The sequence below is a fragment of the Macrosteles quadrilineatus genome, unplaced genomic scaffold (genome assembly GCF_028750875.1).
Source record: "Macrosteles quadrilineatus isolate MER2022 unplaced genomic scaffold, UCM_ALF_1.0 Scaffold_3__2_contigs__length_128488019, whole genome shotgun sequence".
Taxonomy (NCBI): Eukaryota; Metazoa; Arthropoda; class Insecta; order Hemiptera; family Cicadellidae; genus Macrosteles; species Macrosteles quadrilineatus.
The window spans coordinates 89431282-89449894 of record NW_026542596.1 but is presented as its reverse complement, the minus strand read 5'-3'; the positions used below and the strand labels follow the sequence as shown (position 1 = coordinate 89449894).

Genomic DNA, 18613 nt, shown 5'->3' with positions numbered 1-18613 from the left:
AGTCACGAATTCCTTTTTGGAATATTCCATATTAAAAGCTAAATTCCAGTGGTTTTTGTGAACAGCCCTCAACTTCACATTGTCAGTGCCATTGCCATTGCCATTGCCATTGCCAGTGCCATTGCCAGTGCTGGTGCCAGGGCAGGGCAGGGCGTGGCCAAGGCCATATAGAGCCAAGATAACCGCAATCACTGCCCTTTGATTCCTACCAGATAACTCCTACAAACCCACCACGCATTGTTGTTTCCGCTGACTGACGCGAAAATTGACTTCAGAAATTGCTCAAAGGAAACCAGCACTCAATTATGTTCAACCTAGCATAGTTGTTCAGTGAGAACCGTTTTAAGCATTAGAGTTATGGAATTTAATTGATTTAAGTGAACTTGGATTACAAAATGAAGAGTAGGTATACAGCGTAATAACTACGATTTATTCTGTGTTCGGGTTAGATGTGCAAACAAACTTCAGATGTGGATAATTCAAGTTGGTGTTGTCTTATTTTAACTGAAGAAAGAATTTTATAGTTCAGACTTTTGATAGCATTCGCCAATCTAACATGAGTTGGCTGAGTTCAAATTGAATTGGTTGGTTCAAAAAATAAGTGTGAGTTGAATGAATACAACTCTAGATTGGGTTGAGTAATTGAACCACTTGAGTTTTCCATTATTAAATTTTACTCCTTATAATATCCATTCCTATGTTTAACAAGAAACTCAGGAGAAAAGAAAGACGCAAGAATCAAGGACAATTGGAATTTGAACTAGATGAAAACCACCAAAAAGCTATAGTCCTGACCTTTCTCGGGATTGGAAAGTATAACCACTCAGCTACCCAAACTATATTTTCAGTGCAGTCTACCGTGTCACCTTTTATTAACCATTAGCTTAATTCAATACACTTGGGAAAAAAGGCAAATCTAAGAAAAGTTAAATTTACACCCTAATCCAAGCATTCCTAAAACCTTGTTTAATTTGAACACACTGTTTTAGTTTCTCCTACAAATGACTGGTGATTGAGACAATAAACATAGTTATTTGTACCCTCACTGAGACAGCTCTTGAACTGTTCATAAAGTCAAGAAGTTAATATAAACAGTATTCTGATATGTAGAGCGGTATGTCCGCTTAGCAAGGCCGCCTGAGCCCGCGCCAGGCGTCTAGCGCCTCGAACAATGGCCTGCCGCGCCCTGCTCCCTTTCAATTGTAAAAGAAAGCTTCAATTGAGGGTTTGCGGAAGTTTACCAGCCTATCTTGATACTAACTATTGCTTTGGCAGGTTAAAAACAACTACGATAAAAACATTCGTGAGCAAAGTCGTTAGGGGCTCACTGAGTAAAGAAAGCATAATCTGTTCCAGGGTTTGTAAATTTTGGGCCGGAATAAGCCCAGAGTTAGCCAATTCCACCGTCTTTACCAAATAATGCAGTGGAAAAATTAGTTCATCAATATCATCAACTCCAGGATTTCAAATTATACATGTGTAAGCATTGTGATTATTGCCATGGAGAATAATTTCAATTCCATATCCACCGCGGAGCTCTAAAACTTGGATGTTCATATAACTTTGGCATTGACCGAGGGGATCATAATGAGTTAAATTTCAGTCCATTTGGTTAAGTAATTCCATTAATCCAAAACAAACGCACGTATTGAAACTAAAGATAAGCTATAATAAATAGCAGAACGTCCACGCACGTTATATATATAATTTGCGTATGTCGAATAATTAAATTAAGCGTGTGATCACAGTTACTAACCATATAATACTATCTGAGGCCAAGTGGAATTTCTCGATTCTTCTGCAAAGAATTGCAGAACCATCATTCCTATCTTTACAAAGGCAAGTAGATGTGATACCTAACTAGCAATGCTTCAGCTGGGTTGTGGAGTGGGTTGTGGAGTTGTGCTGAGTTGTGGTTCATCTGGTGTAAAGGGGTGATGCCCAGAGTTTACATGTCAGACCAAAAACATCTTTTCTATTGGGTGTCATATCCTCACGTCTTAGCACTGAACTTTGTAGCATTGATTATGTATGTTGTAGGTGAGAAATCAGTTATAAGTGTTCATAGTATAGGAAGTAGCATAGAATTAATAGACAAGCACTGGCTGGGTAGCTGAGTGGTTATAATGCTCATCTAACTATCAAAACGGCAACCTTCTATCCGAATCAATCCTGAAAAAAGTCGATTGGTAGCTTTTTTATGGTTCAAAACTGGACCAACCTGTCATTGGGATTAAATAAATGATCGTGACTAATGAAACAGCTGATCTTAGTCGGTAAAAAAGCCACACAGATCACCTCTCTCCATCCTACACTTATCCTTCGCTCTTATTTCAATTCGTACCCCATTTCATATGTATTTTGAATGTAAAATAACTAAACTGTTCTAGTAGGCTATGTTCTAACAGAACTAGGCTAGGGCCTAGCCTGTTCCATGTGGATTTTGACCAAATTTAAGGATATACAATGGGAGGAACATAATATATTTTCATGGGCAGCTCTCTAAATTGAAAAAAAAATCACCAAGGCCCTCAAAGTGGTAGGATCTAATTGATTCAATATTGAAATCGAAATACGTAGGACGCGCTGACTAATCTTAAAGCTATCAATCAAAATTAATCTGTAATCTGGATCTCGTGTTGGCTGCTCTATCAGTAAGCGGATTAAGAGGTAATGCAAGGTGAGGCCGGAAGTTGAGTGGGAGGAACTCCTACCAGATGGGATCTGAGGAGGCTGATGACATCTGCGGGCGCGCAAGACCGCATGAGGCCAACCAATTAGTGCGGTATTAAGACTACAGGGTTTATATAGTCAATGACAGGCTCTATATTAAAACAATTATAGCTATCCTGTAAATAAAAGTATTTGTGATGAAGTCAAGTTGAATAGAGAATGTGCACCCCCATTCTTTGATATGCGGGTGAGCATGTTAAGTTTAAAGATTTCTTTTTGTTGTTGTACTACAACTGTTCTATACTCTAAACTCACGAGTTCATAGTCAGGCACAAAGAACGTCAATTTATGGAAGATTGTTACGCCAAGAATAGTAAAACACTAAAATTATTCTATCCTATAAATTAGAGTTTCAAATAGTCCATGGTAGCCTATAGGATAAACTTGGGTAATGATCCGTTAGCTGCCTCTAACCACAGTCTAATGAAACTAAAGTACTTTTGTTTCCTTAGTCTGTGTTCTAAATCTTTTAAATACGAATTGGAGCAGTCTAGGCAAGGTTAGGATAGTTATTAGATTTTCATAATTCCCTAACAGAAATCTATATATAAAGCCTAAAGTACCCACGATCTTTTGAGAAAACTAAAAGTCACACCCCCATAAACCATATACTTAAAATGTTCGTCATGACGAGAAACCTTACCCATTAAGGTCGTAATTGCTTTCCAAAGAGAACTTTCCTTATACGTAATGTTAAAAAGACCTCAACTGTCCTTATGTGTATGTTATTCTTTCAATTTATTTCGTTATTAAAATCAGGTGTAATTATTTGTTTGTATTTCTGTATTCTGTTTTGTTTATTTCAGCTTAACTTTACCAATCAACAATTTTATTAATACTTATGAATTAAAACGGGGTGAAGCCCGTGGGTAACAGCTAGTATATTTCAATCTTAAAGCATATACATCAAATTTAAAAAAATTCCATACTGACCTAAACTAGTCCAAATTGCATTTAAAAGTGAGAGCTAACAGAATATGACAAAAATCAAGCGATTTAATCTGACTCTTGCTGAACTCAATTCAAACACTTCGTGATTCTACCGTGTTGGAAGATTGTTTACATCACCAGCATCACATCCTAGTACCGTGTTGTTCCGCAGTAAGCTAGCATGTTCTACTACTAGTAGTAGACAGTGGCTGAGTCAGCTGATAGAACTATTTACCTAATCACCTGGAGCTCGTCCAACAGCGAGTGCAGACTGTCAGATTGAGATGGCACGTGATCTCACCATCGTACGGTTACATATCTGACGTTACCCTAGGCTGCGAACCCTCCAAGATCCTCCTAGCATTGATACGCTTTTAATTGGTAGAATATCTGGATCATCCGTGAATTACAAAGACCTGAACGTGGAATAGACTTTCGAATCTTGGACTTCGATTACGATTACGACAGTTTCGTCAAACTGGCGAAAATACTGGCTAAAGTTTTCCAATGAATTGCTCCAATCCATCTTCGAGGTGCTGTAAGTCAATTGAAATCTTTAACTTGCCAAACTAACAATAATAAAGGTTGCATTAGCTGAGTCAATCTATACTATTATATAAAAATCTAATGGTGTCTGTCTGTATGTGTATTACTAATAGGCTCAAAAACTACTGAACCGACTGGGCTTAAATTTTACAAAAATAAAGCTACCATACCAAGGACCATTATAGGACTATTCACACTTTGATACTGACCGTGGGCTTTGCCCCTTTGGCTTTAAAAGTTCTGAGGTGAGGATTTTAAAAGTAAATATTGATTTGTCTCCATGGCTGCGATGAAAACACTAATAATGTTTGTTTACATTTGCTTTGACATTTCAATATAAACAAGAAGAACTGCTAAATTTCATATTTCACAATTTCAGACAGCTGATACAAAGAAATTAAATATAATATTTTCCATAACTATGAGGTAGGTTTAATTTTAATCTAAAGTTTTATATGGTTTTATCATGGATTATTTATTCTAAAACGGTGTCAATGATTATAAAAAAAGACTCTATAACCGTTGTTGTATCAACTCCGGCTCTGATATAGATTTTTAAAAGCGTCTAATTTATGAAAATAATGTTATTGGTCTGTTTTCATGGAAACAGTATGAAAATTACAATCATACACACACATGCTTGGTAGGATTTGTGTATGAATTTGGAGGATTTTTTTAAAATTCGAACTGTTTAACATGTGTTGGATAAACTTAACATAACTTGCACTTAACATTTATTTTTTTATATTTAGGTAAATTTAGTAATTGTGTTTTACTTCACCACTGATAACATCAAACTAAGGAAAATATCATAAAACTTAGCTGTACACAGTGTTCTTTGTACAAAAAAAAAAAAACAAAAAAAAACACAGTGTTCTTTTGTTTCTAAAATCAATGAAATAGATCAAAATGTTTCTATTTCAGGTCCTCTTTCCGTTGCAAAGCACGGGTACAAAAGCTAGTACAAAATAACTAATCGTATTACTAATTCTAACATTTACAATAACTATGGATTAGCCTCTTCAAAACTCGATAAGAACTCTTGGCCGCTGTAACATGTTGTATTTAGCAATTCAAGCTGTTTTAGAACGTGACGGTTTGGATCTAACTTAGGTAGTGGAGGGGAGTTGAACAGTTTTTTTTGCAAATCTACAGTGTTTAATTAAAAAAAAACAAAAAAAAAACTATGTTTTGTGGTATCGCCAAGCTAAATGGATGAATGGAATGTCAAAAGGAGTAAAGTTTCGTTTTAAGAATGTCAAAGATTCTATAATGTAAATTAATTTGAATGATAAAGTTTTATTTGCAGAACTGACGCTTTCGAAAAATAAAAAAAAAGTTCTCACAGCCATCTGCTGGATTTTATCAAATCCCCAAATTTCAACGGCATATGCTACACGGGGATAGATGCACCCATAATATGCAGTCATCAGTATGTCTAGATTTTCATTGTTTTGTTTCTGAAATTGCGAAGCAAAAATGCCATAGCTTACTATTGTGTTTGACAAGGATGCGGTATAAATCTGTTGACTTGGATCAGTCCTAAAAATTATACTTGCAGTTGTTGAACCTCAGCCTTGTCCAGAATGAGACGTATGCCCTAACTCGTTTCTTACTTCAATATAAATTTACCAGTAGGCCTAACTTACAGTATTTAGTGTTAATTTTCAGTAAGATGTCGTCAAACCATTGACTTAAGTTTAGCTGAAGATATTTAATATAGATTGTAGGGATTATACAGTAGCAAGATATGGAAAGAGGGAAATAGTCAGCAAATTGTAAGAATTTAATGCAAGAAGGGAGGGAGGTTGTTGATAAAAAGGAGAAAACCCGCCTGCCCCAGAACGGAGCACTGAGGCCCCACAGTAGATTTCTCAGCAGGAAAGTCGCTGTTATGCCTCAACCCGACCCGAGTATTATAAAAAAACCCCGTCCAACCAATACCCACAAGCAACCCCACATCATCTCATTACAAAACAAACTTCCAACGATGACTGTTGCTCCAGATCCGTGACATTTTAGTCACTATCTGACTCACAGTAACAGTTGCTAAGTAACGGCAATCACTCTAGACATCGCCATAAACCTATTATTACACAACCAGCTTCCAGCTCCCAACGGCGACTAAGGTCTAATGGTCGATGAATCACCTAACCACTCCAGTTACATCCACCCGCCTGTAGCTCTACGCGTAATTGTGTATGCTGATAGTATGTTGGAATTTATCCTTCGTCTGTACAAGCTGTGTTTACTTGGCCTTGAAACCCCGTGTTTTTGTATCAACTAGAAATGTCGAGCATGTAAATTTATGGGATCTGTGAAGGCTACAGCAGCTTGATCCTGGTGAGTTATGGCCGCTATGGGGTAATGCTTTAATTTGCGAAACAAAGGTTGTCGTACATTAAGTCCAGAATCTAAATATATAAAAGGCAAAGCCCTCACTGACTCATTAAGTCCAGAATCTAAATATATAAAAGGCAAAGCCCTCACTGACTCACTGACTCACTCACTCACTCATCACTAATTCTCCCACTTCCCATTTACCTAGGAGGCTGAAATTCGGTACACCGATTCTTTGGGCATTAAATAGGAAAACTAAGTAGTTTTTATTCTGATCGGACTCTCGGGCTCCGCCCCAGTGGCCCTGGAGTTTCCCATGTTAACCTTATGAATTTTCATATTTAAAAGGAAATAATGAATCTTAACAGCTGTTTCAATTAAACAAGTTGGTTCTGTTCTATGATGTTCAATAGCATTAAAGTTACCAACAGGGTGCAGCACTATTATTATTTTTTTAAATTCATGACAACAGCTAATTTGCAACCAAAAGGTGAGTGAGCGTATCGAACGAACTTCAACCTGGAGGCGAGTTAGCGTAGCGAACGAGCTAACCTGAAGGCAAGTGAGCGCAGCGAACGAGCGCCAACCTAAAGGTGAAAGAGCTAGAGAACGAACTTCAACCAGGACGTGATTGAGCCATGCGAATACTTATGAAGTTAAACGGGGCAAAGCCCGCGGGTACAGCTAGTTTTAGATAAGGGTGGATATCCCAGATGTATTATTCTGTAGCCAATGTTCATTCAAATATATGTGTGCAAAACACAGTGGACTCTATGACCCGAGTTAAAATACTGCCAATCAATTTTAGCTAGGGTCTGTAAAAATGCCGTGGTTGTTCCAAGCCCACACAAACTGTAGCTATAAACTATAGCTATATGTTTGCTCATATTTACACTAATGAATGTTGTATCCAAACGCTAGTATAACTTTCAGAAAACTACATCACCAAACGCCACAGAGATACTTCTCTTTTATGGTGTAGAATCGTCTATGATAGAATCGCCCCTATTTAAGATATTTTTTGAAATCTTACTTGTATTGCTTAAAAACCCCCAAACAATAAACTCCACAATAATTGCTGTAATTGTGAACAGGTCATACAGTTTAATATGGACTGATTAAAACACTCTAACTCTAACTTTCCCATGTATTGAAATACTATATGCAACTTTAGGCAGTTGGGTTTTCAATATTTTTCAGTAGGACGTATTTATTTCATAGGAAGTCATTGAAAAAGTTAAGTGAACAGCTCTTAAGTGTGGCTGATAAGGCTATTACACATGACAGTAACTCTTGTGAAGGCTTCGCAAACAATTTATGAATCATTTTCACTTAACAATATCCGAGTTACGTCTTCGTTAACTTCAAACAGGAATTTCACCTTGACATTTGATCAAGCTGCGGAATTCTTCATGACGGGAGTTACGCAAGAAAATACACAGCTTAAATGGATCACGTCCTACTCGTTAAAGTTTAATAATAAATTGTTTACCACTAGAACAATTAATTTAGCTTTTACATGGAGCGACTAGACGCAAATTTGGTTTGGGAAGGTGAAGGAAGTAAAAAACTTCAATATCTTAACGAAAATAAAGTTGAGAGTAAACTATCATCAATCCGGACCCCATGAATGGACTTGGCTTAATCCGGAAAACATACAGCAGTTTGCAAACTTTACATGCAACGTAGTTGAAGAAACTTCGACAGAAATAGTTTGCTTAACAATTTTATACAATAGCACTGATATACTAAAACATTTACTGTAAAACTCAAAACACAGAAACATTTTATGAACTTCAATACCTTTAATCAGGTTCTTTGTCAATGACTAGGGTCTTTGGAAGATGCCCTTATTTCTTGAACATGCTATTCAAGCTGCAATTGTCTAAATATCCCCTTAATTTACCTGTCTAAAAGAGGACAGTTTGGTTCCTCTAGCCAGAATTCCATTTAATTCAATTTGGCTTTCGTGTTAATAAGTTAAAAAGTAAAATAAAACATTACGAAAACAAGCATACATAAATAAATGAGAAATAACTAAAGCTCGGTTTGTGACTGAATGATGATATCGCGGTGAGTTGGTAGGGTAGTTATGGATGAATTGGGAGTTTCATCTAAAATCAATCATTATCGCCTAACATGTTCTACAATTTTTACTTTTGAATACAGTAGTAGATATTCCCTGTAGATGAACTTTTTGTAATAAAATATCAGTGAGCCAATATAGTGTGCTACGGTCTATAATTCAATTTTCTTCCTTAATTTTTGTTACTGAGAAAGTTTGAATGGTATTAAGGGTAAGGTGGTGAAGCTTACAACATTATTCAAATGTCTGTTTAGCTTGGCTAAACGTTGGAGCATTCAATAGAAATCGGTAATCGACATTATCTCTGTCTTAGATAAATTAAACTGCGATATATTTTTGTTCTGAAATAGATTATAAAATTGTAATTAAATGAAAATCTGGATGGCTCTACATCGATAAGCTGGGTAGCTGAGTCGCATAGTTATCAAAAGAACTCCGGTTCGTGAAAAAGACAGTAGCTTTTTGGCCGCATTAATTCTCTGACACGGTCAGATTTTAATTTCCAGTCCAACGGGTTTTGCCAAGGGGTTGGCCATCTAGCGACGCGAGCGAGGGTTTGGAACTCTGACACGAAGCTGCAGGTTAAAATACAGTCTGATACTGAAGTATGTTCCTTGTCCCTAGTACCAAAGAAAACATACTACTATAACCGTATGTTTTCTGTGCTAATACCTCAGCCCATCTAGTGCTAGGGACACAGCGCCAGAATCACAGATCCTATATAGGGGTCGAGATCTTCTTCATAAAATAAATGGACTGAAAAAATAATACTTGTATTTCTATTTCCATGTTTTTATAACCTAACCTAACCAAACCTAACGTAAGCTGACCTCTAACTCCTATATCTGTGATTTTGATGCATTAGATGCTAGGCCTGAAGTAGCACGTACAAGGAACATACTTCTGGCTTCCAAAGCAACACAGATCACCTCTTATACTCATCTTCCATTCACATTGAGATTAAAATAAACACCTGTGCGTTCCTGTCTCAAATTGGATAATTAATCGTAAACCCAGTCAAATGTTTAATCGATGATCGTACCATTATGAGTAGCATGTAATAAACTAGATATTCTACTGTAAACAAGTCAGGACCCGCTAGACCACGCCCATGTCTATCATGTGTCATGTGTCATGATACAGTTTATATGCTGCAGGTGTATACAGCACCAGACTGTTACTCATGCTAACATTGTGTCATAAGCGCCCCACTTTGTCATGCTGCCCTGGTTTAGTTTCAATAATGTTTGAGCAATACAAAAACTCTATGTATTAACGTTAGTGGACGCACACGTCAGAGTTTAACTCCATAAGTTAAAATCTATGAATGAGAATTTTCCTTTTACTTTCGCCCCCTATACACAGTACATGGAGAAGGTATTGTTTTTGTCAAAATGTTCTAGTTTGAGTTTTTCTGTCGATTTATTCATTTTGCGTCCGCATGAACCACAAAAATTGGTTGTCAAAGTGATGTGTGCGAGTGTGTGTGCGTGGATGTGAATAGTGGTCCGATTTTGATCACCTTTCTTATGTGGATACTAATCTGTGGTATCTCCAGGTGCTTAGGACGACAACTCCAATTCATACCAATTTCAGTGACAAAACTAGAGCTGTTCAAAATCGGATGTTTACTTTGGATAAAGTCAATGTGTTTAGGTTATTGACCAGTAGGAGTTTTATTTTACTACAAACCTAGTGTCACCCTACACAGATACATGTTAAAACATTCACTACATATAGATAAAGAGGCGTAGATAGTAAAGCAAGCTGTGTAGTACTGTATTTGGGTTTATAGCTACTTCGCAATGTGTTGAGGCAGCTATATACACCCTCTTGTTGTTGTAGCTTTACACAAATGGCTGTGATGGCAAAGAGATATAGCCAATCCTACGTATCAGACATTGCAGTACCAAACTTCAAGAGTAAAACCACTGACTGTAAACAATAGAAATGGTTTACAATCAGGGTTTTTTAACGGTGTGGTTGGATCAAGGGGCGTTTGCAGGTTTGTAGTAGTTATTTATAACGAGTAAAAAAGAGTGCGGAAAGTTAAATTTACCATTTTTTGGTAACTGAAGGAAAAATAAACATGGAGTTTATATCCTCGTCAGTGTTAGTTGTAGAACTTTTAGTTAACGAAGACAACACTTCATCTTTAAAATGCTGACAAATGTTTTAACTGTTCAATTAAAATTCAATCGATCTCAGAAACATTTCTCAAGTTTTGCAGTCATTTAACTATTTGATTTATTTCTGTAGGTTCTTGCTTTTAAATGACCCAGGCCCATTATTGTACAGGCAGGATTGTTAGGTTCAACTTTCTTTTGGGGAGGGTCCGTACCCTCACAAACATTGCACTGCTATACTCATCTGTGCACATTCATTATAATTGTTTGTGACAATGTTGTCAAGCTGAATACTGTATGAGTATTCATATGTTTGGAGTATGGATGAGTGGATAATGGACTGAGATGCCTCGTGTAGTTTTTACTGTGATCAGCTAGGCTTAACACCAGGACCAATGATTACAATATGATCAATGGTCTAGTGTCTAGTGTCAACCCATAAAAGTACATTACTGTCCTTTCTCATGGTCAAACCAAATACCGTCCGATTCTTCGGCTAGCACTCAATACCACTCAGCTTCTTCAGACATAATTATTCGAAAACATTTGTGATGCAATTACAGAATGTCACATGGTTAGGAAAGCCTCAGGTATTCTGAACCACCTCCTGGCAATATTGACTAAGTTTCCTAGACACTAATGCATTTTTGATCGTTCCACATATCAGCCTTCAGCGATCTGTCTCCGGTAGTGCTGATTAAGTTGTAATGAAGGTGGAGGAATCTATCCTTCACCACTTGTTCCGCCTTGACAGTTGCTGATTTGTTGATGTTTCTTGGAACGCTGCACAAATTGTGTTGTCACTTGTCTTAGTACAAGTCTTTTAAAAAGTTATGGTTTTGGATCCTGCATGTAAGGGAGTAAAGTTTTTCTCGGCGAAATGTTAGTTTGCATAGTATTTTTTTTATAATAATTTAAATATAAAAATCAAAGTTTTAACATCAATTTTTCGCAGCCAAGAAAATATTGAATCTCTTCAGATTGCCTTTAGTTTATATCACTTAGTCTTGCCCGTCCTGCCTACAGCAACTGTCCTACAGCCTATGTCATTTGTTATATAGCTTAATGGCGGCTTTTACGGTTACCTAAGCCTTTAGCATCTTTCCTACGGCATGCAGTACCTTCCCTACACCCTATATAACTTGCCCTATAACTCATACCTTTTCCAAAGCATTTAGTGCCTTTCCTACAACATACAGCACCCGCACTGTAGCCTATGGCAGCCTGTAGCCTGTACAAAGTGCCACACTGTCGACGGCAGAACGTTGTAGGCCTACTGCCTCTTTGATCTGGTACTTTATATGCGGGAAGGACGACGTCTGCTAAGTTGCCAACAAAAGATTTATGGCTTCTTCACAGCTTCTTGACAGATGGGTTGGATGTTTGACTTTTAAGTGTTTGACTATATTAAACCTGAATTTCTCACGATTTTGGCAGGGTTTTGGGGTCGTGTGTTGTAAACTTAACACACACCTAATCCTTTCCACCCTATTGTAAAATGTATGAACAAATTTTAGAACCGAAATATTTTGTGAAATTTACTGTTGGTTAGTTTATTCATTCAATACTGGGAGGATTTTTACGATGGTATGTCTTCTGGATTACATTCTTCTGTCTCAAAATGTGAAGCTATTTCAAACCAAAGTATGTTGAGGTAATATATTTCTATCGTCTTTGGCAGAGATTCTTCCGGTTCATGTGTAGGACTTTGATTGTCACTTAACTGAACTTTTTCACCAGGTAAGTATATATTTAATACATTTTTAATAGCTAAACATTATTCGTATAACAAAAGTTTCAGTTGTGTACTTATTTATACATAGGCCTACTCGTAGCTATTTTATAGATAACCAGTGCTCTTATTACACAATTTTCCAAAGTAAAACATCTTTTCTTAAAATTATGAGAATATACCATTCGTATATACCATGGCAAAAAGTGGTTCGGATTCCACTATAAACAATAGTGGCGTAGGTCCCTTATTTTCCATTAGCTGTAGAGCTGTATGGGCTATTAATTAACAGCTGTGTCTAAGGATTATGTCGGCCTTAGTCACTAACAAGACTACAAGATCGCGCCACTCATCCCACACTCATCTCCATTCATACTTGGCTTAAAATACCTACTTAAGTCTGGTATGTCGCCATTTCAAAGAAAAGTATAAAGTATGTAAGGCGTTTTTGAAATGTTATCCTATGGATTAGGATTTGTCATAGCATTACCCTGACAAAGGTGTTACAGGAAACGAATAAATTATCGTAATATTTTCACTACGAATGCTGACCAAAATTTATAAATTATTCTTGCAAATTCCTTTAGTTAAAATGAGCAATGTATTTTCTTATTTGAATTGTTGCAGAATTACGACCACGTCCTTCGTATATACTGTACTGAAAAACCAAAAAGAAACTATACCCATGTATAACGGTATATATATTTACAATTTCTAGTATTTTATTAGGAATCAACACTAAATTGTACGTTTAGCAAATAGTGTACCTAAAATATAATTTATATCCTGACTAGCAAAACATCGCACCTCCAAATGTCAATGCAAGAATCGTTTACAGAAACACGGAAAGGCAAACACTGACAGCAAATATCAAAGTGTTTACTCAAAGCTCGAGGTTGACTTGGCTGTTTGCAATTCGTAGAACAAATTTGAGCGAAGCCTTGATGTAAAGGCGATTAAAGTAACTGTGTCATAGAGTGATGAAATTAGGTCAATCTTTGCTTCCGTAGGTAAGGCTATGGACATATTGTGCAATTATTTACTGGTAGGATTGTTGGACAAATTTCTTTGCCATTTTCCAACTACACTTTTCATAATGTTCTTTTTTATTAAGTACAATTTTCATCTCGAATGATGATTTTACGTTAGATGCACATTACCCGTATGTTATACTTATACAAAGAACATAGTTCCATGAGCCCCTCACAAATTGTGATACTGTAACCAGTGGCGTATCCACAGGGAGATGGGGGATGTCTCCCCCCCCCCAAATCATAAAATTATATACAACTTTATTTTTTATTTTATAATATAAAATAAAATCATCACTGTGTCACTGTGTGCGGGGGATGACTGTGTAATTTTAGACAAATCCTCATTTCTAACCCATAACTACACTAGCAAATCTTGTGATTTAGTTCGTAGATGCTTCAAGACCTCTGCTATGAAAATATAAATTAGAACATTTTCTGAAGGAGGTCCCAGACTCCAATCTCACAGGGATGTATTCCATATCCCTCGATGTTCCCCCTCCCTAATTTCCCCTATGTATTTGCCTTGACAAACTATTTTCTCCCTTAGTTTGTGATCATAAGATTGATATAGTTTATAATATGTTGACCTGCCAAATGGCTTAATTAAAAAGTTGGCGTATTCGCAGACTTCACAAATTGACATAAGCGTAATCTGTCGGTGGATCAGTTCAACTACGTTCATTTCCCCTAAAACTGCTTACAGATTGAATATAGAAATGGTGTGTCTATATCCATCAATCGGTAACACAGACGGTATCCATATATCGTACTCCAAAAAAACACAAGGCCCATGTATGAAATTAAGATGCAGTTTATGTAGCAGATAGATGTAGGAAGTTATGTGATCATATTTTCATATACAGTACCTTGAATATTCTGTTGTAATTTAGATTATACCTTTGTATAAGAAACATTTTGAAGATACGGAAGATTTCAGGTAAGATGGACATGGGATGCAAGTTAAAGTTATGTAACTTGGACGAGCCAAGTCGCGAAGAGCAAGTTAGTGAAAGTGTGATCAAAACAGAAATAAGGCCAGTGAGCGGACAAACGCTTAACCTTCGTCTGGACTACCTGACAACGTCATAGACCGGTGTCCGTAACTGTACTGTCACTGTGTTGGGTATAATATGAGTCTGAACTACCTGACAACGTCATAGACCGGTGTCCGTAACTGTACTGTCACTGTGTTGGGTATAATATGAGTCTGGACGACCTGACAACGTCATAGACTGGTGTCCGTAACTGTACTGTCACTGTGTTGGGTACAATATGAGTCTGGACGACCTGACAACCGGTGTCCGTAACTGAACTGTCACTGTGTTGGGTATAATATGAGTCTGGACGACCTGACAACGTCATAGACCGGTGTCCGTAACCGTACTGGTACTGTCTAGGGTATAATATGAGTCTGGACTACCTGACAACGTCATAAACCGGTGTCCGTAACTGTACTGTCACTGTGTTGGGTATAATATGAGTCTGAACGACCTGACAACGTCATAGACCGGTGTCCGTAACTGTACTGGTAGTGTCTAGGGTATAATATGAGTCTGGACTACCTGACAACGCCATAGACGGGTGTCCGTAACTGTACTGTCACTGTCTAGGGTATATTATGATTCTGGACGACCTGACAACGTCATAGACCAGTGTCCGTAACTGTACTGTCACTGTGTTGGGTATAATATGAGTCTGGACAACCTGACAACGTCATAGACCGGTGTCCGTCGTCAGTAACTGTACTGTCACTGTGTATGGTATAATATGAGTCTGGATGACCTGACAACGAGAGCGCTGTCCGTAACTGTACTGGTACTGTCTAGGGTATAATATGAGTCTGGACAACCTGACAACGTCATAGACCGGTGTCCGTAACTGTACTGGTACTGTCTAGGGTATGATATAAGTCTGGACAACCTGACAACGTCATAGACCAGTGTCCGTAACTGTAAGTTACTGGTACTGTCTAGGGTATAATATGAGTCTGGACTACCTGACAACGTCATTGAATATACAGGTCCAGGCAATATTAGGGTAATCATTTGAAACGAATACAGTATGTGTTTTCAGTTGTTGTCTTCCCCTAAGGAGAAAGTAAGTTTTCCCATCAGGACGTTGAAAAGTTCAAGTCCTTTTTACCAACTTTCATGAACGTATATCCCTCTCAATTCCCTCAATAACAACTCTGCATTTCGAAACGAGTACAGTAATTAAAGCTGGGGATTAATTATTTTTGGCATGGGTTAACTAATACAGCTCATTAACAGACACGGAATAACAACCGGACCTGTTTATTTTGAAACATGTGTTTTCTTATTTTGATTTAACGCCTTTTATTTTTCCATTTAGAAAAATGAGCCAACGTTTTATTAAAACCAAGAAGTATGATACACTGAGTCTTTAATATATTATTTTTCCTACAGTCACCCGACAAAGTGGCTTCCTTGTACTGTTTATAGTACAGAAAGCTGCTAATTGCTAATTTGTGTTGCCAGCTGAACCTAAAAACGTGTTGTATAGTGTTTGAAAGACTAATTATTTATATGCTTTATAGTGACTGTAGGAAAAATATAATGTGTAACACGAGTGCAAAAGGCCTGCAAGAAATATAGATAACATAAACATCCTACATATAAACTTGGTTATCAGTTTTTATTTTACAATTGAATCTTAAATATCCGTTATTCTGTTGTCCTATCTAACGTATTTACTGTCCCTCATTGCGGACAATCCAGTACCATTCAATGCTTGATAATTCCGAGTCGTATGACAACTATAATACAGAAATATTTCAACATAACCCAAGCTTTAAGCTTTGTATAGGTTTTACAACGGGAAAAATCTGCAGACATAATGATTTTTAAATAATGTTCTATGCTTTTCCTAGCTTTCTTATAATCCGACTTCACCACGGCTGATTTAGGACGGATAATCGAAGCCCATTTTGACTGATTTTGTACCTAACAGCCAACTGGTTTATTCCAATGTAATAGCTAAAATTTAACGAATTTAAGTGTTGGCGAGTATGATAACGCAATAATTATTACTGTAGTACTGGAGTTTCATTCAAAATAAATTTCGAAACAAATTTTTTTGAATATTTACCAAAGTGTTAAAATGTGTGGTGAAATATTAAAATATTTTACATACGTACGTGTCGCCAAGTTGTAATTCAAACGGTTTAGTTTATTTAGTTTACTCATAAACTACTATTGCGTATTCCAACCTTAAGTGACATAAAAGTAATTACCTATTTCTTTACTTAGTGCTTTATTCCAATGTAGCATAAGAGTCAAATAGTGATTGACTTATCATGTATTTTTAAACTACTCTTTGCAATATATATTGATCAACTCACCGGTATCTGGACGAGAGACCCGTTGTTTATAGTAGGGTAGGAGTACAGTGGCACCACAGGTACACTCCCGTTCTTCACCAAGATGGGACCCTGGATAGGCGTCACGGTCGGGACAGGGTTGTGACGCTGAGATGGTGGTAGAGCCTCCAGGTCGGGCTCATCGTAGTACTCGCCGTCGTCAAAGTCGTCGTCATAGTCTATGACGGCGTGGACGGAGGTTTTGCCAGAGCCGGGGGCACCACTGTTGACCCTCGTGTACCTAGTGTCCTGGTTGTACCCGGAGTACCCAGCCGGCTTGGGGGTGGCTGCCCGCGGGGGTTGGTACGGGGAGAGTGGAGGTCTGGGGGTGCTAAACGTCTGTCTGTTCTGCCTAGGAGGTTCGGGAGGTCTAGGGGGCTGAAGACTCTGAGGAAGATAAGGAGGCACCGAAGGACCCACGGGGTTGTACAAACCGGGAGATCCGAACAACCCCGGGAACCCGGGGAGAAACGGGGAACTGAAGTTGTGGAGCGCCATTTCACTAATCACAACACTGCGCGCACATGCCCTACGACTCGTCGTGTACACTGCGCATAGTGACTGTCGCTCACTGCGCACCGCGGGTCGACGGCGACTGCGCTCTCCACGCTGGACCTTGCTCCACCTGTCTCCCCTCCCTCACTATCTCTCTTACGCACACACTCACACTTACACTTACACAACCCGGTGGCCGATCTCTAAAGAATTGCACAAAATTATACTTATCATAGACCCCTATTAGTCATTCATCGGATCAGGGGCGGCTTTTTGCAACCCATTCATTCACAGACGTTTCTGGGTCGGAGTTATGAAATGGATAAGTGCTATCCCCGTTCATACACGTACGTGTACTCTTTGTTCATTCGTTTGTACTATGACACGTGATGTTGACTGTGACAACATTTAAATTTGGATGGACCTGAGGTCGACACTGGTGACTTTCAAATGATCAAATATCGCAAGAACCCATGGATGTCAATATAAACTACAGTACATCAATTTAGCCAGAACAAAAGTCTTCCCACACAAGATATCCCTAAAGAACATGAATAACTCCCAGACAAAATGTATATAAAATATAGCAAACTCCAAAATATTGATTAATATTAATGTACTATAAAATTTATACTTTGTTCTTTTTTATGCGTCAAGAATAGAAGTAATCCAAGAGATAGTCTCTCCAAGACATAAATAACAAAAAGGATCCAAATCTGGCCAGACAAACATGGCCATAAATTTTGTCTAACCAAATATCCATCCACAAAGAGGTATCTTTAAGACATGACTTTCTTCAGGATATACGATTAATAATTTAGAACAGAAGATTCTCCAGAAATATCCTTTCTAGCGCCTGGGCTCTAGCTAGAACGTACATCTGATCAGAACAAAATACTCTCCAGGAAAATTCTTTATCAGGCATAAGCACTTCAGGGAATAAACCTATCCAGAACAGTCTCTTCGGAAAAATTCCTTTATCAAATGAGACTAAAAGACATCTGGAGAATTTGGACAATCAGTCAAGAATAGATTCCTCACTAGGAAAAGGTCTAAGACATAAAGTGCTCAAGAGCACAAGTCCAATCAGAATAAAAGTCCTGTCTTTACTGCTATACCAGCCGCTTCCCTGTGTTTTGTAGCCAAACTATAATATTAATGTCTCACATTTACCAAATCCTGGATTCATAACCTACAACATTTACCTCAAAC

General features: G+C 37.7%; 1 protein-coding gene across 1 annotated transcript in view; it reads right to left on the bottom strand.

Moving 5' to 3' along the window:
- Positions 1-17519, bottom strand: part of LOC128989850 (protein spaetzle 3-like) — a 66220-nt gene extending 48701 nt beyond the window's left edge. Inside the window, exon 1 of the mRNA XM_054411929.1 lies at positions 16889-17519. Within this exon, the coding sequence (XP_054267904.1) occupies positions 16889-17404 (516 nt within the window). The 5' untranslated portion in view covers positions 17405-17519. The remainder of the gene's footprint in view (positions 1-16888) is intronic.
- Between the last annotated feature and the right edge of the window lie 1094 nt (positions 17520-18613).